Source organism: Pholcus phalangioides, unplaced genomic scaffold (genome assembly GCF_987345545.1).
Source record: "Pholcus phalangioides strain wild (caught in Gottingen) unplaced genomic scaffold, Ppha-v1.0 ptg000004l_1, whole genome shotgun sequence".
NCBI lineage: Eukaryota > Metazoa > Arthropoda > Arachnida > Araneae > Pholcidae > Pholcus > Pholcus phalangioides.
This window is the reverse complement of record NW_028301597.1, coordinates 18,083,911-18,107,528: the sequence shown is the minus strand read 5'-3', so window position 1 is coordinate 18,107,528 and position 23,618 is coordinate 18,083,911. Positions and strand designations below refer to the sequence as shown.

General features: G+C 32.0%; 1 protein-coding gene across 3 annotated transcripts in view; it reads left to right on the top strand.

Moving 5' to 3' along the window:
- Positions 1-22,637, top strand: part of Atg9 (autophagy-related protein 9) — a 35,530-nt gene extending 12,893 nt beyond the window's left edge. For all 3 annotated transcript variants that reach the window (XM_089231037.1, XM_089231039.1, XM_089231038.1), the window contains exons 10-22: positions 58-142; positions 1,759-1,962; positions 3,134-3,208; positions 3,763-3,913; positions 4,056-4,190; positions 5,564-5,743; positions 6,164-6,247; positions 6,722-6,788; positions 8,540-8,628; positions 9,495-9,679; positions 10,091-10,214; positions 11,170-11,359; positions 12,695-22,637. In XM_089231037.1, the coding sequence (XP_089087163.1) occupies positions 58-142; positions 1,759-1,962; positions 3,134-3,208; positions 3,763-3,913; positions 4,056-4,190; positions 5,564-5,743; positions 6,164-6,247; positions 6,722-6,788; positions 8,540-8,628; positions 9,495-9,679; positions 10,091-10,214; positions 11,170-11,337 (1,547 nt within the window). In that variant the 3' untranslated portion in view covers positions 11,338-11,359; positions 12,695-22,637. The remainder of the gene's footprint in view (positions 1-57; positions 143-1,758; positions 1,963-3,133; positions 3,209-3,762; positions 3,914-4,055; positions 4,191-5,563; positions 5,744-6,163; positions 6,248-6,721; positions 6,789-8,539; positions 8,629-9,494; positions 9,680-10,090; positions 10,215-11,169; positions 11,360-12,694) is intronic.
- The last annotated feature ends 981 nt before the right edge of the window (positions 22,638-23,618 follow it).

Sequence of the window (23,618 nt, the reverse complement as noted above, 5' to 3'; positions counted from 1 at the left end):
TTTTTAAATAAAAAGAGTAAAATTGCTACTATATATATATTTCTACTTATTTCATAGGTAGTCCAATATCTCCATTTAAAAGCACATGGCAGCTGAAAGAAGATTACAAGAAGTTCAATAAAAGAACAGAACTTGCAGAAAGGTGATTTCTTAAATTTATCGTTGTTCATTTCTTCATTTTGAAATATAAAAGTAACCAATAGTGCTTGAAAAATGCCAGGTTGGCTTGGTGATTGGTGACAAAAAATTGGAACAGCTAACTCCCGATTATTGCCCAACTCGTTTGCAACCAGGGGTATGTTTTATAACTGGGGGGGGGGGGGGGGCACATATTATCAGTGTGACAACTCAGTGTACAAACATCAAACTGTGTATATCAGCATATACCAGGGCTTGAAAAATTGAAGGAAAGAAGAAAGTTAGTCACCAGCAAAACTTTTAAAAGCCAAGCATTTTTTTTAAAGAAAAACTAGTTGAAATTATTATTTTTTACACTTTTCTGCTGGTTGACTTCTCATGTTGGTTGGTAAATATGCTTAACATCGATTTAAAAATTTTGGTTTCCTGTAGACTTCAATTTTGTAATCACATGTTGAAAATTTCAAATGAAAATTCCAGTTTTTTATTGCCATGGCAACCTAGTTTTTATGAAGCCCTGAAATATACTGTAATTAAAACAGTGGTATAGTAAACTTGGGGTTTATAATAATAGAAAGTTTGGTCCCATCCCAAAGAATAATTTCATATTAAATGGGTTATTTTCCGTTGCATGAAGTTTGCTATAATGGAATTTGACTTAAATGACTGCTGTACCATAAGTAGAATATCATATGTGAAAATAAAATAAAAAGGACAAAGTTAAAAGAACAAACTTGTAATTACTTTTGCATTTATTATTTTTTTAGATATATCAGATTTTGTCAGTTATTCTATAGTTTTGCATGCCAGTGTGGTAAAGAGTGTGTCGGATGATTGAGGGTCAACTATATATATTGGTGCCTCAAATTTTCTACATTTTACTACTTCATCTTTTGTCGGCTAAATTCCGATTTAGATTGATTTTTTTTCTTTTATTTCCCCTTCTGATCCTTCAGTTTAGACATATTAATCAGAAAGTTCATGAAAAAACTTTTCTTATATGTTTTCTGGACTTGTCAATGACCATAGAAACAACATTAAAATTAAAAACAAAAAAAAATTAAATTTTATTCTTTAAAAGTAGGTGATTAAACAATATTGATAGCATATGTGTTGAAATGATTGAAATTTTTGTTTTTTAAATCAAGTTTGGAATCTCACAGCTTGAGGGGGGGGGGAATCAAGTACTTTTATGAATAAAAAATATTTTTATCTGATTAAGAAAACTGATGTTTCCGATTGTAAACATTGGCAGTTAAAAGGTTATAATTTGGGATCACTAGATGAGTCTAATGTCCAAGTTTTGGAATTCATATTGGAGTGCATCTGCCAATACAGAAAGAAGTCTTGGGAAAGTAAGCCAGTAAAAAAATATTTTAAGAGATTTGACTGGTGCCATTTTTTTTATCAAGCTGTAGTAATACAAAATTAACAAAACTCATCATTTATTCATCTTTCTTGACACTTTTTTTTTTATTTTCCTTTCATTAATTTGTACAGGTTTATCATTTGTCTGTGTAAAGATAATTAAATTTTCAATTGAGCCATGCGTGTTTTTAACTTTTTTTTTAATGGCGTATGACACTATCTTAAAGTATTATTTCAATCTCATACATACAGATTGTCCAAATATATTCTTCTGCTTGGAATCATGAACTTCTTTCTGTTCCCCTTCATATTCTTGTGGCATCTACTTTCTTTCTGTGTAAATTATGCTGGTCACATACGGAAGGAACCTGGTTTCTTGGGAGCCAGAAAATGGTCACTGTATTCAAGGTTGTATTTGCGACACTTCAACGAATTAGATCATGAGTTGACTGCCAGGTATGATTTGAAATGCTACTTTGGTGCATATTTTAAGTGGAATTTTCATGCAACTGTAACACTTTTTTTACATTAACTTTTTTGTTGGTAATGATAAGTAAAAAAAGTTTCTAACTTGAATCAAATATAATACTACATATTATCATACATATTCAATAATTGCTTGAGAAAAATAAAATAAAGAACTAAAATTATACAAAAGACAAATCAGTTAGCATGTAGAGTGCTGGGTCTGTCACCAGTACTTTGAAAGTCAAGTAGTACAGCCTGAAAAAGTTATCTGTATTCACACTGTCCCAAATAAGGGATATTACACTATTAGTGCCCAATTACACTAGTTAAGCCCAATTATACAAGTTACCAAAATAAGTTACCTTAGTACAGAAAGATTTTCCCTTCTTCCACTTTGCTGTTGATTTTTTATTTTAATTTTTGTGTACCAGAGTGAAAATTTTAAAAATTTGTTCCAAAGATTCCACTGTTAGCAACTTTCTCCACAGAAGAGCTAAACATATTCACCCAAAACAAAATTATAACTGCTCTATGTGCTCTCAGTTGATTTCAGTGCTTCTGAAATTTTGGAGCATGTGGATTTATTTATTGAATTATCAAATGATGATACCAAATTGCTTTAATAATCCCTGTGTTTTAGTCATAACTAATGCCCCTGTGCGGTCCTGTAGGCATCATGCTGGACTCTCATTGTGAGGATCCAGCTTCGAACCTTGATGGCGACACAGTGGTGGTCGGCTGAAGTTAGTTTTCCGTGGTTTTTTCTAATTTTGAGGTGCGAATATAAGCCTTCCTCTTGCTTGAAAAAGTCTCTCAGCAGAGAGCAGGCAGACCTACATGATACTTGCATAAGAAAATTCAAGCATTTGCCATATTCACTTCAATTTATATAACACAGATACCAGCAAGAACATGAAACAAGCACAACTCTAACAACATAAATAGTTAGAGACCACACATACACTCAGAACACATATTCCGGCATGTACGGATTCATTAGAAATTCAGCAGAGGAATGCTTAAGAGGTGCGTGATGGCTAAGTAGTCGTAACTATTGAGAAACTGCAGAGTTCATGGTATTCATACCATACATTAGTTATTGGTTTTGTCACAGAATTTTTTGATTCTTTATTTAATGTATTTTGTGTTGGTTTTCTAGGTTAAGCAGAGCTTACAATCCAGCCTGCCATTATATGAGCTCTTTCTCTTCCCATCTTCTCACTATTCATGCTAGGTAAGTATAGTGTTTCTAATGAATCAAACCATGTTCGAATATGTTCATTGTGGAAAAAATACATATTTAATGCAGATTTATTCTTTAAATAATGTTTACCATACTTCATAATTTTGTGATTGAATGCTTGCTTCTTGTCTTGACTTGAAAATTTTGATTTGTATACAGGGCAGTCTTAAGGGCATCATGGGCCCCTGGGTAAATCAATTTTTCTGAGGCCCCTGTCTGACTACAGATACCTGTCTACCGAAATTCAGATGTTTAATCATGAAAGTCTTGACCATATTTCATTATCTTGAGGGCCCAGGTGGGCCCATGCATTAAGATGATGCTGTTTGTTTATTTCATTCAGTTTTTTTAACATAAATATATGCATGAAAGAGAAAATATATAGTGTATGTGCTCATTGTTATCATGAAAATTAATACATTTTTACTAAGCAGATTGAGAATTGGTATAATTTATCAAATTAACTTTTTTAACATAAAAATTTTAAAAAAATGAATGAGAAGGATTTCAATTGAATCAAATTTTTTATTTTAAATACTTTCTAGAAATATTTCTGGTTTTGCTGGGGTAATAGCTGTTTTTATAATTTTGTGGAGCGCTCTACAGAATGATGTCATTGAAATTGACTATGTGATCACAACTGGTGCTGTTGCTTCATTTATTTGCCATGCAGCTCTCTGTCTTGTTCCTAATGAGGTATTTTCAATGCACACTGTATTATAATGTTGTTTTTTTGCTTGTGCTCGTCAAATTTCATTTTAATGTTTTAGTGGTTAATATCTCTTCACAAAAGAAAAAAAAATACAGTGGCTTTTCATTTTTTTCATTTTATTCATAGAACTTGGTGTTTGTGCCAGAAACATTAATGACAAAGATCCTAGCAGATATACACTATATGCCGGATTGTTGGAAAAACAAAGCGCACACCGTCAATGTCAGAAATGAATTCAGTCAACTATTTCAGCTCAAAATGGTAAACCTAGAATACTTCCCATGTTTATTTTGTTAATTATCTTATTTCTGAGTACTATAATTACAGTTTGAGAGGCGTTTTCTGAGTACTATGAAAAGAATGTGGAGAAAATTTTGTGAGTTTTGAAGTTCCTGGCTTTCTTCTCCAATTTTGCTGCTCCTGCAGCAGAGTCGCTAATGGTCGTCCATCGCATCCTCATGACATTTCAGTGACCTCACATCTCTGAACTAACTCCCTATTTTGCTTAGGTTTGAGACTGGAGATCATAGGTGAACATCATCTGATTCTCAGCAGGCAAGGTCTGTTGTGTTTGAAAAGTCAATGCTCAATGTGTCTTGAAATTCACACGCCAAATCTAGGAAGTTAGTTTCCACCTAGTTCCTGACTAGTCCTATATATATCATTATATTTATTATAAAGTACCTCTTAATAATGGGCACCCATGGGGCCAAAATTTTTGTCTGCTAACGTAGAGTGTCCGTTAATATACAATTGAGTCTCACTTTTCTGGCACATATCAGACCAGGGTGCAACCAATTATTGAAATCGCCAGATTACTGGAAGTTGATTGAAAAAGCCAATTTAACTAATATAAGCCTCTGCACCGTGACATGTTTTCCTCTTCTATACTTATAGAAAACCCACCCAAAAAACACTAGATTACTGGATTGGCCCGACTAGCACACAGCCGGATTATCAAGAGTCTACTGTATAATGGAATACATTGAAGCCTTATTCCACAGGCTTAAAAGTGCCTATTAAGGGAGGGTGTTTTCTAACAGGATAGGAGGTTCAACTATACCACATTTCTTGAAATGGGTGCCACATGTGCCTAAATGTCTGAGTGTAAAAAAAACATCAAAGTACCTTAATTTCCGGTGTATAATCTGTAGATTATATGTTAGAAAACTGAATTTCTGGCCACATAAGTAAATCTGTTGCACCTTCCCAGGAAAATGTAACTTTCATGTAAATATATTTTTTTTTTTTATGTTATAAGCATATATTTATCAGAAATTTCTTGCTAAATGCTTTAAACCAATTCTGAACAGTCAAAATACAGCTAATTAATGCGTAAGGGAAAAATATATGATCATGTTCATAATTAATTTCTTAGAGATTGTGGTTTTTGAAACACAAAATCAATCCCCATCAGTGTGAGCCCCTCAAACATCAAAAATTACATTTTTTTAAATATAATCACTACAGCAGATATCCAGAGAAATATGGGATGTAAGAATATAATAACATCTGAAGAATTATGTAAACCACATGCATGGCCAGTGTTTGAAATTGAGTTTTGCTCATTTTCATTCATATTATATTCTACATATCCTGATTCTTTTATTATTTAATTTTTATATATTCTCCAGAGTTACATATTAGAGCAGTTGTTAAGTCCATTGGTTACTCCTCTGATCTTGATATTCTACATTCGTCATCGGTCATTAGACATTATAGATTTCTTCAGGAGTTTTACTGTTGAAGTTACTGGTGTCGGAGATGTCTGTTCATTTGCATTAATGGATATTTCAAGACATGGAAATAATCAGGTATCCACTCATTATAGTTTTCATTAATCGTATTCTTAAGCATTCAACTCCAGTAATATTTTTTTAGGTTTATTTAATTAGGTGATTTCACAGTTCACTTAAATGACTGAATATATATTTTTTAACATACATAGCATACTGTATAATCAATGGTCATCTCATAAAAGAATTAGAAAATAATATACTTAAATGCATTTTGCTGTCATTATAAAAAAAGAGTTTCTGAGGCATTACTATTTAAAAAATCTACTTGACATAAATATTGTTAAAAAAAATTGTTTTAGCTACGAATGGGCCAGACAAAAAAAATGAATATAAATGCATATAACTCTTCTGTTACACTTGACTGAATGAATTATGCTGTCTATATACATTACAAGTAGGTCACACAGTGACAGGAATTTGTATTAACTCTTTCAGTGGATTGGGGATGGGCAAACAAAAGCTGACCTATTCCAGCAAGCTGAAAATGGCAAGACTGAGTTATCATTGATTCATTTTACTGTGAGTATTACTTTTCAGTTGTCTTATTATTATTATTTTTTTTAATAGCAAGTTCGATTATACAGTATTCACTCCAACCTTTACTTTGGTTTTGCATGATTTATTTTTCTTTTTTTAGTGTGCGTTCAAATAAATAGTTTTATGTATCTCCATGTGCTTCAGCTGCAAAATTTCCTGAAGTTTTATATATTCTTAGAATTAGTTTTGAACAAGCTGAAAGAGCTAATAAATTTGGTTTTCAAAGCTGTGTCAGTCGCAGCTTTATTATGGGATATTGAAGTATATTACATGAGATAGTCAACATAACAAGTTTTTTTTTTTCCAATACCTATTTGGTTTTATGTATCTAAATTTTTCAAAATTACACTGAGACAAAATAAAATTTGAAAGTTATAAATTGTGTGGTGAAATTTGTGTGCTGTTCAATTGTTTTTATTTTGAATTTATTTATTTACCTTTTTTTTCCTTTTTCAGGTAACTAACCCTGATTGGCAACCACCACCTTCCTCAAATGTTTTCATCAACAACCTCAGAGAAAAAGGTTTTTTGTTTTATTTTTCTATTTATTGAATCAATTGAACTTTCATATTTTTTGCTTATATGTTTATAATTTCCTAAAATTTCCAGTTTGTGGAATATGGGATGAGTTTTCATTTTATTTATGAAAATCTAAATATTTTTTTTTTCAAATATGAATTTGTACACAAAATTGTTTTTGCAAAAAAAATTGACAGATTTTTTTAAATTAATTTTTTTTTAGATTTAAATTAGATTAACCTCAGCTAAAAAATATCTAATTTAACTGCCCAGCATACATACACATAATAATAACATACTTTTATCAGTATTTCTTTGAAGTAAAGCAGTGGTTTTTTTTTTATTATGTTTCATCCCCAACGAACTTCAATTCTTGGGTGCCTTCAAATAGAGAATTTAGATAGAATGACCAGAGAGACCCTCCTGTGTCCTTACCACTTTTTTTAAAATTTAATTTGGTAGCAATGATCATAAATAATCAATATCTGGTGGGAATAAGCTGGAGGTCCAGGTTTCATCTTCTTGAAATCTGGTCACACTAGTTATAGAGCACTTATAAGATTGCTTCCCTGGTAAAGAACTGCTGTTTTAAATTCATTGAATAAATTTAATCTTCATGGCCAATTTTGAATACATGCTTTTTTTTTTTACATCAGTGTTGGTTGAAATTAGAATCAATCAATTTTGGCAGTTTTATGAGTTAGAAATGTTTTTAAATTATATGGATTCTGATATTTTATTTAGTTTTTTTTTAATCAGTTTTTGAAGTCACATTGATTCAAAAGTGCATAATGCTGAAAAATTAAAAAAAATTTGAAACTGATATGAAAATGAATCATTTGTCAAAGGCCCATTCAAATAACAAAGTTTTGAATGTATAACAAATGTATTTATTCAAGGAAACACCTTTTTTAGAAAAGAAACCAAAATTTGATTATATCATTAGATATCTATGTAAAGATGTTTCCAATAGAAAAAATATCCCTTATTTTGCATTCAGGGTTGCCGTTGTTTTTATGCAAAATTAACAGTATTACAGATTTAATAATTTTATTTTTTCAAAAATGCTTGGAATTTCTTATGATTTGAATAAACATACCGTATTCCCCCACATTATCCGGCATGCCATAAAAATGAGAGGACACCAGCTTGTTGAATGCTGATGGTCAGGTCCATTCCTGGCATACCAGGAAAAGTGAGGTTCAATGGGAATAATATGGTGCATTGAGAAGAGAGAGAATTTAATTTTTTATAAAAAAAAAATAAATATATATATATATATATTAAATACTGAATAAATATGTTAATAATTATAAAATAGTTTTCAATGTAGCAAACATGTTTTGTCCAAAAATTTTATAACGATAAAAAAATTAATAATTTACTTATCGATCTAACCTAATTATTGCCAACTTTATATACAAGACAGATACTGTTTTTAATTAATTTTGCACATTTTTCTGCATATTGAAAGATTGAAGAAATATGCTGTCGCTATTACATTATCATGTTTTGCAGTATTCTCCAAATCAGCCACTTTAATTGGTTCTTAGAATCTAGATAGTTAAAAATTTTCTGGAATATGTGATTCAAATTTCCCAACATGCTAGAAAATATGTGTGTTTCTAGCCTTCTGGTTTCCCTTGCTGTTTTTCGGCATGCTGATTAATGCAGGGGAATACTGTATTTTGTTTCTGATTCAGTTATTGATGTTTTTTTTATAAATTTGTCTTATTCATTATTTTTTTTTTTTAGCCCATAGAGATGCAGGAACATTATTAGATGGCCAGATAGAGAATCCATTGTTTATTTCTTTGCACTCCTTGCACTCAGTTGGATCAGAGGTAAAACATCTTTGTGAATATACAGTTTAATCTTCATGCAACAAAGTCACTTTGTTCCAGAGATTTCATTCAAAAGAAGTGTTCTTATGAATAAAAAAATTGTTAAATTGAAGTTTGTTTCATAGAGATTCAGGGATGCATAATTGTCTCATTAAGTTTCTTCTTTAAAAATTGGTTATAGTATAAATATTTATATTGGTTATTGTTAATACTAGTTAATAATCTCATACAATCAGTAAATAGCAATGATAAAAGAAATCGAATTGATTTATTTAAAACAAATTGCTTTGCATGAATATTTTTACCTATGAATGTATTCAAAATAGAAAAGAGAAGGCATTTAAAATACATGTAAAAAAGAGTCAAAAACTATCACTTTAATTATTGAAAGTTATTTCAATCTCAACCCTCTGTAGTCCAGAGATTTTTTCTTGGCACTTTGTTGGTACAGTTCCTACTTTATAGCTTCTCTTCCCCACCACTTTCCGCAATGAGGAAGGCCCCTGGATGTTTGTCTCTTTGCAGTTTTTGTATTATGTAGTTCTGCTGCTGAGAAGGTGAATTCACAGGGACCTGTGTGTGTGTGTGTGCCTATTATCGTAAGAGGCCATTGTAACAATGTAGTATTGTTTTTTGCTGATGCAATCCTATGCCAAATCCACCTCGACACAGCACCGTGAAAAGTTAATTTGATCTGAAAATTATGTATAAATAAAAATTGAATCTTATAGTTAAAAAATACCTGTGTATTTCAAAAGTAAATCTATTAGTGATCTTGAATCTAAATTTACATTTGAGCTTATTTTTGTTTTACCTTGCATTAACATATATTTTTCAGTGTCAGTATGTTATTTAATATTTTATAGTGTGCTGCTTATGTTGATGACCTCACTCAAGACATTCTACGTCAGAGAATGAACCAGAATATGATGGGTCACAGTATGTTTGCTTCAAGGGTTGGTCCTGTATCTACTTTTGCTCCATATGTGAGTGGAGGTGTCAGTCTTTCTGAAGGTCCTCTGTACAGCAGTCAAGCTGGTATATTATCTAGGTATGGTGTTTCGAGTATTTTTGTATTTTTAATCACATTAAAAATGTCTTCAAATACAGCAGAAAATAAGTTTTTGATTTATTGCCTCCTCCCCTTAATCTTACACCTTTTATGGACACTTTTTTTTTTTTGTCCCACCAGCAAAAGAGGGGTTGTACTGTAATTTCATTTTTCTGGATTTTTCAGCTGACCTGTGAGCTGACAGAGTTGATCTAGGCCCTATTTTTAAAGTAGAGGTTATAAAGCTAGATTTTATATAAATTCTTCATTCATTTCATTAATTTTAAATAATTCTTTTTTATTTTATTTTCATTAATCTTGTGTTTAAAAAATTTCACAATGTACTTTTCTTTGATCAAAGCTCAGACTGATACTAAGCTGAACTCTAAAAACTTCTCAATATTATTTTAGTCTCCACACAAAGAGCCCTCACGAAGAAGAAACACAAGGTATATTGCAGCGAAATTATGATACTCTGAATCCCATGGAGTACAGGGCAGCTGAAATGAGTTTAAGTGCATTATATCTTCATGAGGTAAAAATATATGAATGTTTTTTTAAGATAATTTCAAAATAGTATACCATTATTATTATGAATAAGTTTTTCTCATTCAAACACCCAGTTGTGAGTTTGACTCAAATAGTCTCCAATACCAGGGAAAAAGATCTTTACTTTTTGTGAAATAAGTCTTAACTATATTTTTTGGTTTGCAGACCTCTAAAAATGTCCAAAATTGTTGAAGAAAACAAAAATTTTTTTACTTGTCCGTAAAAAATTATTTTTGAAATTTTGACTTTGTTACCATAAATTTAAATACTGTTGAAGCCTGATTTAATGACTCAGATAAAACCAAAATTTTTATTAATTAAAACAAGGAAAGTTTTTATATCTCAGGGTTGAGATTAACACAAATATATATATATATACACACACACAAACTTCTAAAAAAATTTATTGAATGGAGGAATTTATTAAATATTGAAGTTCATTGTATCGAGGGTCCAACTGTGCTTGAATGATTCAAGAGTTTAGAGAAAAACTGAACAAAATACTGTGCATTTTGCTAATGCTTGTAAATAAATAATCTAAATTTCATATTTTTTTAATATGCAATGAGAAATATGTAAGTTCCTGCCTATTATTCACAGCAGTATATAACCCACACATACAAATTTTTTAGAGCTATCTTGTATCACTACCAATAAAATCATAGACAATGGGAGGGGTTGTTGGTCATGGTTTTTAGAAGGAAACTTTGATTCTTCTACCTGTAATTATCTATGTGTTATCTGATACTTTTAAAAAAGAGGGGGTTTTTTTGGAGAATATTTTTAAAAGTGCTTATTTTTATTCTAACTACTCCTAGAAAAAGTTTAATCCACTGATTCGTAGGCAAGTAATTATGGTAGTGTTTTGGTTGTCAACATTTTAGCTACACCACGTTTTCACAATGATCTTGTAATAAAAGAAAAATATTTTCATTCAACAGCTTCATCATCGTCGACTACAAGCACTAAGGCACCCAGTTTCACTGGAGATGCAACAGATGTCTACACAGCGTGGTCAAGGAGATGAAAATGCAACAGCTGGAAAAACAAACAAGGACTCTGAACAAAGGCCATTACTTGAGTCTAAGACGGTTTCCAGAGGAAAATAAATGATACGTGCCTTTGATTCATGTATGTATCAGTACTATGTATATGATTATTTGGGGATTGAAAAACTTTTTTTTTTTCATTGTGCACTTCACAATAAAAAGTTTTTCAAATCAGTTTAAGAGGTGAGGAGAAGGTAATCAGTTCAGATAATCGTGACAAAAATCAAACTTGAAATAAACTGTTTTAAGGGTTTTTTAAACTTATTTTCAAGTGGAATGCTGATTAAAGTCATTTTAAGAACTAAAACCTCTTAGAGTAGGTGTGTGCATCTAAAGTACAGTCAAACCCCGTTGTAATGCCACCATCCGTCCCAAGAATTTTGGCAGTATAACAACATTGTGGGGTGCTGCATTGGATCATGGGTGGAATAGCATTTTGGAGAAGCTCCATTAGATAAATTCACATTTTTATTATGAACGATGTATCTCAGTGTCTCCATAAATAAAATAATCTATTTTATACGCATTGAATTTTAAGTTAAACAAATTATCAAAATTTTAAACACACTACACAATGATTTAAATATTTCTTATAAAACTAGACAGAAAAACACACTTACCTTTGAAATTATTTTAATTCTACATAAATTTAGTATAATTTTACACATTTTATAAGTATAAAAACAAAATAAACAAATTGAAATAATGGTTGCATTGCTTTTAGTCTGTATTTGTTTGATAATCACAAATTTCCTGTTTTCCAAATATTGAAAGAACTACTCCTTTAGACATAACTGAATAGAGCAAATCGAGGGAGATGATAGCACATGAAATATAATGACCAGCCAGTAAAAACATGCATTGTTGAAAAAATTTTATTGGCAACCTTGAACAAACTAGTGCAGTATGCTCATTGTACACTTTCCCTTATCAATAAATTTGTTTTTTTTTAATACATTGGTTGTTTAGCTCCAAAAGGTCAAATGTTCTGGTATTCAGTTTACTTTCTAAGACCCCTCCCCATGACCACAGCATCCTTTATTCTTGAAGATTTGCTTTGAAAATGATGTATTGACTTTGTGTACACCCAAACACAATAGTTGACACTAAAACAACTTTTTTGCATTATAATCCCTATATTGAAGATTTGTTCACTGAATGTTTGTGGCGCTAAGCGGAGTTGGTGCTATAATGGGGTTCGACTGTATATGCATGAAATTGTATATGACAGAGATAAAGTTAATGATAGTGGAGTCTTGATTATCCTAAGTGAATGGGTTAGAGACCAATTCATTACTATAAACTCAGATTTACCAAAACACTATTGAAAAAAAAAGATATTGTTTCTCTTAAAAAATACCATACTGCAAAAAAAGTTCATACATTTGTCTTTCAAATAAATTTTATTTTCTTACAGGTGTTCAGAACTGTGGTTTATGAAACCACCATCTCCCCTGGAAAAATACCAAATCTGTGATTACCTTGTTTGCCTACTTAATTGAAACACAGGAAATTACTTGTATAGAAAGTGTATGATGGGATGGAGATTGATACATCAATTCTCTTATTGAAGACTTCCGTAGAATACCTTCAATTTTTCAGTTGTTCTGGCCTTTTTTTTTTTTTTTTTTTGCTGCAAAAAATAGGTCACCTTCTGTTCTCGCCGATTTGTTTATGAAATCTCGTGACGTTTAAGTGATAAAAGAATAAATTATTTCTAGGTGCATGTTCTGAGTGAGGTTTCATTTACTCTATGTTGGGATACCAAAACGTGTTGCATATGCTTGATAATAATATATTTATGTCTTGAATGTGTTCCTTTTTGATTGGTCTGTGATTTTAGAGAATGAAGTGAATGTGAAACTGTAATTTAAAGCTGTTGTTCGAAACACTGATCTAAAAGCATTTGACTTGGTTTTGTTTCTTCTTATCTTAGTACAAAGATAGGGTGGAAGTAATTATATTTTTATCTCAAATTTGATAAATACATGCATTTACTTTCATTACCCTGATTAGGCTTTTTTTTTTTAGGATAATGAAAAATATTGATTTTGTTATTTAAAAAAAAGCTTCAAATCCTCTAAATTCTGCTGCAGAGATCAGGATTCATTCTATATAGGTTGTCATATGAGGCCCATCTACACGATGGGATTGTGGGGAGGTTAGTTTTTTCCTTAAAGACGCTGCTCTCTTGAAAAAGTAAAAAAAAAAAAGGAGAAAATATCTCAATTTCCTGCATATAATCCAGAGATAAATTTTATTCACCAACAATGAAAGGGGTTTTTGGATGTATTTTTGTATGAAAAATGTAGACTCATTTCTACTCGCTTCTATACACCATTAAAAAATAATTTTTTACAAACAAATTTTTAAAAACTGTGTATTTCTATAATAGATAGTATACCTCTCAGAAAAGATGAAAAATCTGCAGATATTATGCAGAAGTATATAATCAGAACTAACAAGGAAAGGGTCCCAAGGTGTCGTCCTCAAAAAGTTATGAAAAAATTCAAGGGCATTCATCTTACCCAGAAACACATAAAAAAAAATTATCAGTGGAGTGCAATTATATTAAAAACCGCAAAAATGATCAAAAATGACAACAGTCATTGCTTCTTGGTGATATATATATAAAATTTCATTTCACTCTCTTTACATGCTCTATATAACTCGTTTTTTTTTCTTTTTTGGCTGTACCTGATCATGTGTTGTTTGAATGTCTACTCTAGGGTTGCTGGACTTTTTTAAATTCATTCTTGACCTCTTGCCATTGAAAATATTAATATTTATACTTTTTTGAGTGATCCATAATAATTATGCCAGATTTTTTTTTTATTTCTGTGCATATTTAAATGAGTGGAATCAATGGTAAATGTTTCAAAACTTTTTGAAAACGTACCATTAGGGCCCCTTCCTTGTAAGAAATTCCAATATTTTAAACATATAATCACAAATTATATGCAGGAAAATACAGTACAAAAATAATTTTAAGACACTAAAGTTAGAGTAGGGGGTTCTCAACCTTTTGTGTTCAACAGATTCCTTATACCAATAAAATGAACGCCACAGACCCTTTTTCAGAAAAATTAATAAGTCAATTGTTTTTTCACCCAAGCTCAAGCTCCCCCCCCCCCCCCCCAAAAAAAAAAGCTTTTTAAGGTGTCTGTGGGCTCCTGGTTCAGTGAAACATGATTTGACTAGAATTCTAAAATTCATGTATGCTCAATGACAGAGAGAGAACACTTTCACTCTTTTTTTTCTTAGATAAGAAGAAATAAAACTATTCAATATTTCTTTCTCATCAGTCTTATATTAATTATTATTAAATTGTGTATTAACTGTTATATAGTGGGATGTATAAATAATTTGATTTTAAAATAATGTAAATTGTATCATAAATATTCTAACATTTTCACAAAAATTTTGCATGTTTACCTCTGGATTAATTGATAAATCCTTTAGTAATTGAATTTTTTTTGTGTGAATATGTGCTCCGATATCATTATTTGATGAGAATAATGAATGAAACTAAAACAAAGTTTATTATTTTTAGTGAACTGTAAGTTAACTGTATAATTCTGGATTCATTCTGAAAAAAAAGTTTCAAATTTCTGGGAATTAAGAAGAAATTTATAGGAAATAGTTCGGTTGTTTGTAAAGAGAAACAATTTTTATGTTCACTAAGTTATTCAAGGAAATTCTTCAAATATATGCATTTCTAAAAAGACTTGCTCTGCATCAGTAGTATAATTCAATCTTGTGCTGTAAATAGATGCTGAAATACTTATAGTCATTTTTTTCTTCATCCCTGCTTTTGAATACAGTATGTTGAATATTTCTGAATAAGTAAGTTTGGTTATTTGCATGCACTTAGTTTATTTCTCAGCTCCTAACGCACAAATGCCATAGGTATACAGCCAGATCCTGATATAACAAACTCTATTTATCAAATTCATTAATTTAGTGAATTTTTCTTATAATTTTTTTAGAAGTCCCTGTGTGCATATTTATGTTAATCTCAACCCCAATGTGATGATTTTCCTTGTTTAAAACTGTTCGTTTTATCTGATTTAATGAATCAGTTAAATCTGACATTTTTATTCATTAAATCAAGGAAAATCATTATATCGAGATGATATTAGCACAAGTATATAAGCACAAAAAAGTAAAAAAAAATTGTTAAATTGAGTTTGTTATATTGAAGTCAGACTGTAGTTTATATTTTTCCCCTATATAACCGTAATTTCTAAATTATTAAACTTGAATTATTGAATTGATGTGAATATACTTGCATATTTCAAATGCTACTGGGATATTTTCTTCATAAATACATTTCAGCACAGCTCATTGCCATACAGTTTTTGAGCAGTTTTAATATACTATATTTGCAAAGAAACATGGAGCATAGAGTTTGTAATCTAATCACGAATTTAGTTATTAATAATAATTATTGAGCATGTAAAACTAGCATTTATCTTCTTGCATGGATTTACTATATATTTTACCATTGATTTAATGAAGTTACCAAAACATTTTTTCTTTTTTTTAGTCGGATTTGTACAATTACTCTGAATGTTGCTTCAATTTTGCTACATTTCTACAAACGTTGAATAAACTAAGCTATAGAGTCTATTGAGATTTATCTTTGTGAATATAATTATAAGTTGCATCTTAATGTATTACAGTATTTCTTAATATAAAAATATTAACCATTATCTCTCTCACAATTATATTCTCAAATGTATACTTGATGGTTTTGAAACACATCACATGCTTGGAACCTGCCACTCTTATTTACATGGTTAATCATTTATCTACATAAAAACACACTGCTTTTGAAGGCTCTCTTAGTTAATCCTTTAAACTGCTCCCACCCCTTTTGAATGATGGCCTTAGTGGCATGCTCAACCATCCTCTGATGATTTGAATTGATATTTTTTTAGATGAAATTCTTGTAATGCTGTATAGATGGCATCGAAATATATGTTCTACTTTTGTAAAATTTCTTTCATGTCTCTTTTCCCTAACACATTTGCTTGTACTGTATCCCTCCTTTTTTTCAATTCTATCAAATTTTTGCAACGTCTGAGTTTGATTACCATCTATCTCTCATAAAAGAAAATTGAAGAAAAGGGTAATTTTTTTTCACTTGCACAGAAAGAGAAGCATCTTCGTTATTTGTGTAGCCAAAGGGTTAAGAACAGTGTTTCTGCTCACCCTGGGAGACAGCTTGCTGGAATAGCTTTTGTATAACATGTGTGTGCAAGGGTAAGTGACTCTTCAGCTGTGATTATGGCAGGGTTTTTTTCAGTAACAGAAGAGAGAGAATAAAGTGTTGAAAAGGGGAAAAAATAACCCCTTCTCGAGAAAATCCTGCATGTGCTGCTGCAACCAATTATAACCATTAAGTTCTTTGGTCTCTAAAACACTGCTGATCCAGCCAATGTAACAGCGAGTCATCTCTAGTTTGTTAATCAAAATTTCTTATATGAAAACTCTAGTTGGTATTTGTCTGTTTTATTGCTCTTCGTGACCTCCAGAATGAATTAGTAATGGATATATATATATATATATATATATTTATTTATTTATTTATTTATTTTTAAATAATTTTTCGGAATTTATTTCATTCAACTCATTCTTCCGTAATAAAGTAAAAGAATTGTTATTTGCCAAAGTTGAATTGTGGAAAATACTGTGTATTCTGATTGGAATTATGTTCATCAATACTCTTCAGTTTTTTTTTTAATTACCAATGTCTGTATTATTTTGAGAAATACATTGAATAATCTTTTTCTCCACATCATATTTGTTTTTTTTTAGGCCTTTAAGGTTATACAGAATTTTTATCTCAAAAAATGTGTAAAATCAACAATATAGGTCATACCAAAATTAATGACCAAGAATTTTTATTAGAAATCAGAATTTATTTTAGTTAGATAAAACAAGTACAGAGTACCTCATCTTTTGATCTAGACGAGGAGTGACCAACAGCTGGATTATTCAAGACATCATTTTCAACAGGAGACTGGATTAACAGACTATTTGCATTCAATATTTCTAGTGACGATAGTAATTAGCTATGTTCTCTTATTACACTGCCTTTTTTGTACGTGTGTATTGCTGTTAAAGTTTGTTATGGGCATTTTCACCCCATTTCTTTCCATCACCTCAATGGGAAACAACTTTTTGTGACCTTTGTATTTGTAGCTGAGTGCATGTTTGGTGTTCTGCTCACAGTGACGAAACTTATTCGAAGTGAATGCCAACTCCCAAAGATACTTTGAAATGATAACAGAATAGGCTAAGCAGACCATAATAATTCCAAAGAGCAAATACGTGCCATATGGTATGGTCGTGTTCATATTATGCCATTGAACAAGAGAGTTCTACACTCAGACGCGATTTTTTCTGTCAAAAACCAAGAAGTCATCTTTAAATTTCAACATAGCAGGTTGATGGCATTCCACGTGGAAGCAAACACTTTCTCAAACAAAAATACTGATATTTTGTTCCAAGAAGGTAACTCAAGTAATAAGAATGCATGTATGCAAATCTGGTTCCGTGTAATCTTATGAACATCCAAGAACACCAGGTAAATGTGCATATACACATCCACGAAGCTAGTATATCCTATCTTGGTACGATGCATGTGTGCCCATTCCAAATACTCAATACTATCCACACGACTGGCGCTTGGCATGCTTTCTATTTCAATAACAAAACTGCTCTCAAAGTCTACCCCCCCCCCCCCACCTGGTTGCCAAATCAGGAACAAGGGATAAAAAAAACCCAGAAAAATGTTTTGTCTGTAAAATTCATACTATGGACGTAATTGAATGGACTAATTTTCAAAAGAAACAGTAATTTTTGATGCCTCTACCGGCTGGGAACCAGATAAACAATTGACATGTATCAGTTTATGAAGAGGTGGAGCTCAGGGTAAAATTTTAATGACTAAAGTGCTAATGTTTCATCATATTACTTATGGTGCACACAAATCTGCCAGTTTTCTGGTTAATTTTACTGGTTCAGGCTTATACACCAGAATGTTGTTCCTGGTACGGCCTGTGAAACTGCAGCTGACCATTATGTTGGCCCTTGAACAGTGAGAAGTTGGCCACCCGTGATCTATATCAATGTTTCCAAATTGGATTATAGAAGATATGGGGAAAATATAGGATCCTGTGGTCATGGGCGGAGATAGACTTAAAAGTCTGGGAGTGGGGGGGCACGATGATGATTATGTAAAGGCAGGGAGGAGGCATAATGATGATGATGCCAATACATATACTATATGTGTATACATTAGATCAGTCGGCTGCGCCAGTGACAGTGGGAGGAACCCCCTTATCTCCATCCATGCCATGCCTGTGGGTTGGTTTGAGTTGTGGGAGGAAGAGAGTGATGAGAAAAAAAAATTCTGAAAGGGACAATGAATCAAAAAATTTTGGAAAATTTCTGATCTTGACATTGCACACACCATACCAAGACGTGCCTGGTGGCCATCGTCTGATCACTGGCAGATAATACAAAATTTCTAGGACTTTAGTTATTAGGATTATAGGGGTTCACATTATTTTGGCACTTTTTTCACTTGCAGCCAACTTTGATGTTGGCGAGTTTGAAATAATTTACTATTTGATCACTGAAGTTGGTGATTCACCAACTCCATAGCCATTCGTCACTGATGCTAATAATTAGTTGAATGTTAATTTGAAATAAGATTTTCAAATCAGAATGATCAAGGAGACAAGCATCAGATTTTTAGTTATGATTCATCCTCAAAAAAAAATTCAAAATTGAATTATGATTTAGGAAACAAGAAATTAAGATACTAAAATTAAACTACATATGAATTGGCAGTGTCATATGTTGGCAATTGCTAGCCCATAACAAGTTAGAAAGTTACCAAAACTAGACTCTATTAATGGTAAGTACTACTGTGCCACTGATTTGCTCTCAGAGACCGTCCATCCCTTTGGGAAAGAGCACAAACCATCTCAAGATGGTCTCTCTGGGCGGTCAGGTCTGTCTGTCTGTCTGTTCCTCTGATGTTTTGTTAGAGTGGAGTGCTATATCCACATAGTTGTATGAAAGGGTGTTTTCAAGCTTGAAGGAAAAAATAAAATGTGTGCAGAGAAACAAAGACTGTAGAAAAATGAAGAAAATGTTGATTAAGGTTACTAGGGAGTGGAGAGGTTCTTTTTTTCCCCTTATATGTATAATCTCTGATTTTTAAAAATTCTCGTTCTTTGATATTAGTATGATCTTTATATAAGAGTAATAATGCTTTTCGAGGACACATGTTATAAAATAAGCCAAATCTTATTTGCATTTAATGTGTTTGCTTTTTTGCTGGATTCAAAGACTGGTACATTGCAATCAATACTAAAAAGAAATGTTGGAGTCAGTTTTTTCCCCCACACACTCATGCAAAATCTCGTTTATACATAATACAATATGCATGAAATGCTTATGCTATGTTGAAAAATAATTTGTTTCTGTTCTACATCTTCTGGAACATAAAAAAAACAATACAGGTGTTTCTCCCTTTACACGATTAATCGGTTCTGCAAATAGACGTGCAAGACGAAATCTTGTAAATTAAGTTGAGTTTGACATGGGAAAGATAGGGGATTGATTTTCTTCAAAAGGATTTAAAAAAACCTTATGAAAATAAATCCTATGAATTAAGGCAATATGAATGAATTAAATTAATACATTTTGTTTCCATCGCTTCTGATTGATTCTAAGGTGAATGTGGATGCTTTCTTTCCTGAAGAGACTGGTATGATAGGCGGATAGCTCTTTTTAATTAAACAATTGAGATTTGGCTGATAAGCTGCATTTTTCTTCTGCTGATAAAAACTTCAATAGCAAAGCCAGAGGATTCCGCATATTTCGTGCAAATATGAAAATTCTAGTCTCGCTGGAACTTTTTTAAATTAAATTTCTCATGGCGTTATCAATGTGTTACCAAATGATGTTCATCAATGACATCTGTTGAGTGGCATCTGAGAATTTTTCCTATTATTTGTCTCAGCTACATCATCAAATCAAATGTATTTCATTGTCAAAGGATTTAGCTATATGATATCTTCAATTTATAAGCCTATTTACATGATTAAAGTTAAATTCCCAGCTGAATTTTGCAGGTTGGGATCCCCAAAATTAACTTTTCAAAATTGTGTTATAGCGAGGGATACCTTTAATGCATTTATAAGCTTGATTCTAAATTAAATAAGAATTCCTTGGAAAATAACTCATCCTCAAAATCGAGAATTTTTTTTACAGTGCTTCACAGACAATTATTGTTCAACATTTTTCACATCATGACTTAATAATTATTTCTATTTTTCCCCATATATATAATAGTATATACCCATTATATTATTTTTTCTTTATAATAAAGATTGTTATATATGTGCCATAATTTCCTGTGTGTAGCAGAGATACCAAAACTAGGACAACGTTGAGGTAGGTGACCTAAATGTGCTAGATGTCTCTTACATACAAGATTCAAGGGTGTAAGCTGTAGTGGGATGCACCAATTAGCGTATTCACAAATTGTTGTGGGGTGGCCAATCGTTGGCCCTTTGACTGTAGGTGGATTTTCTTCTGCCCCGAATAGGTAAAAATAGTTGTGTATTAAATTGATTTTCTAATCATTATTTGAGCCATTGGTTTCAACAGCAGACTTTGAGAAATTTAACACACTATTTACATTCATTATTTCTAGCGACGGTAGTAATTCGCTGTATTCTTTCTCTCACCATACTGTCTTTTCGAAGACAAAAATTGCTCATGAAATTCATTATGTTATAAGCGTTTTTTTTTTTTCCAACCACCTTGTTGGGCAAGTTGCTTGTTACTAGCCTCTGCTCTCTGTATTTGTAGCTGAATACATATTTGGTATTCTGCTCAACATAGCAAAACTTTTTTAAAGTGGGTGCCCACTCACAATGGCACATTGAAACTTAAACCGACTATATAGGCTGTGCAGACCCTCAATAAGTCCAAAGAGCAAAAATGTGTCACATATGATGGACAAGTTCATATTGTAGCCTACCTTTGGCCAATGGAGTTTCATACCCAGATGTGATGATTATTTGTGTCGAAAGCGGAGAAACATTCGTCTCTAAATTTTGACATGACAGATTGGTGACATTCCACATTGAAGCAGACTGACACTTTTTCAAACACTGACATTCTGTTCAAAGAAGGTAGCTCAGTAAGACTACATGTATCGCAAATCTGGTTCCGTTTAATTGTATGGACATACATCAGCATCAGATAATAGTGTATATGCACATCCTTTTACATCTTCAGGTAGTCTGCTTAGTCCATACAAAGCTAATACATTTTATCTTGATACTATCACGTGCTTAGTAAATCTGGTTGGTAACACTATTCACACGACTGGCTTTTGACATGCTTTGAATCCAAATAATAAAACACTTCTGGAGGTCTACCTATGTCGTGCCTAGGTCGACATATGCATTAAGACATCGCTGCCTATACCCCTTATATATGCTTCATAGGACATGCACGATTTTTTCCAAATTTGTTTAAGCGTTTTTTTTTTTCCAACCACCTTGTTGGGCAAGTTGCTTGTTACTAGCCTCTGCTCTCTGTATTTGTAGCTGAATACATATTTGGTATTCTGCTCAACATAGCAAAACTTTTTTAAAGTGGGTGCCCACTCACAATGGCACATTGAAACTTAAATTTTTCAATTAAGTTTCAAATTTGTTTATCTGTAAAGGTTATACGAGGTGAATGGATATCAAATAGTACATTTCTGGACTTGATTTTTTCTTCCAGTTTCCAAATTTAAAATTAACAACATTGTATCGCCCGCAGAGTGCGAAGGATTGGTTTTTTTTTGGGGGGGGGGGGGATAGCCTCGGGCTACATACAGGAAATTTTGGTACGTTAATATTGTACATAGACATGTATATTCTTAAAGTCATATAATTTTCAAGTAATGAAACATATTCATTTTATGATTAGAGTTATTCAAATGTTATCGGTGGTGTTTACAGCGATACTGTTATGCATGAATTGGAAATGAAACATGAGCGTGTATGTCTGGTATGAGGGAGAAAATTCAGAAAATGTGTTTTGCAAGTCCTTTCCCCTCATAAGTTTTGATTTTCTTTTGTGCGAGTGCTTCAGTTAAATTTTTTTTTCGCCAATGTAAATATCCATTGTATGTAAGATTTTGTGTGCAAGATTTATCGTTTTTATTTATGCCTGTATGCATGGTGATTTGAATTTGAAACTTTTTTGAGTTTTGTTTGGTTTGACATTTAGTGATTTGTGGTGCTATTAAAGCCAAGGAAGTTTTGTTTCCATTTTCTGATGTATGATTATTTACATAAAAGCAGGGTCATAACTAAGATTTTTGCCCCCCCCCCACAACTTTAAAATTCTATAATTTTACAATGGTGTTCTTTGTTCCCACCTAAAATTGCTGTCTGGTGCAGTTGTGCCCCCCCCCCCCACTTATGCCCTTCATAGAAGTCACAAATTGATATTCACATTAAAGTTGCGTGTCAAAACTTTTAATTATTAAAAAAGCCTGTCTACTGAGTGTAATTATAACTGATGGTTAGAACTGTAAGGGGTGATAGCACTATCCAAAACAAACAATTTTCACCATGCAATGTGGGGTCAGAAAGCAGGTGGCAAGTGGGAAGCGTCAGCTGTTGCTAAACCTGTCATCCAGCTGCTATCTATTGCCTATGTGACGTCTGTATTGTGGCTGGTGGTCACTCATTTGATCACTTGCTGTAAAGTTTTTGATAAGAGAAGATTATTTTTCCTTTATTATTCCTCTTTACTGTGTTTTCAATTTTCACAATACAGGTGCCCTCTCATGACTCTCCGCTTTCTTTTCAATCTCATATCATATGGTGAAAATTGTTTTTGACGAGTTCTATCACCTCTCACAGTTCTGACCATCAGTTTAGTTATACCGTATAAGTTTCCAGATCAAATTTGGGAAGCTTAACAGAGGATTATGTAAAGTCTGAAATCAAATAATGATGCTCAAATAAATTGAATCCTAGCTGGGTAGTGAAATTTAGTACTCCCTAGCAATTTGACATGATTCCACCCCGAATTGCAGAAACATGTTTTCTCTATGCATCCATGCAACAATTTCATGTGCAGTCCAAGAGAATTTGGAACCAAACCAGAATAGAATAATTTGTTGCTCAGATGGCAAAAATGTTATGTCACTTCTTTTAAATTTCACAATGGCAAATTTGTGAATATTTTGCGAAAATGCGATACCGTTGCTTTTTGATTTATTGCAATTTGCCTCTGTTGTT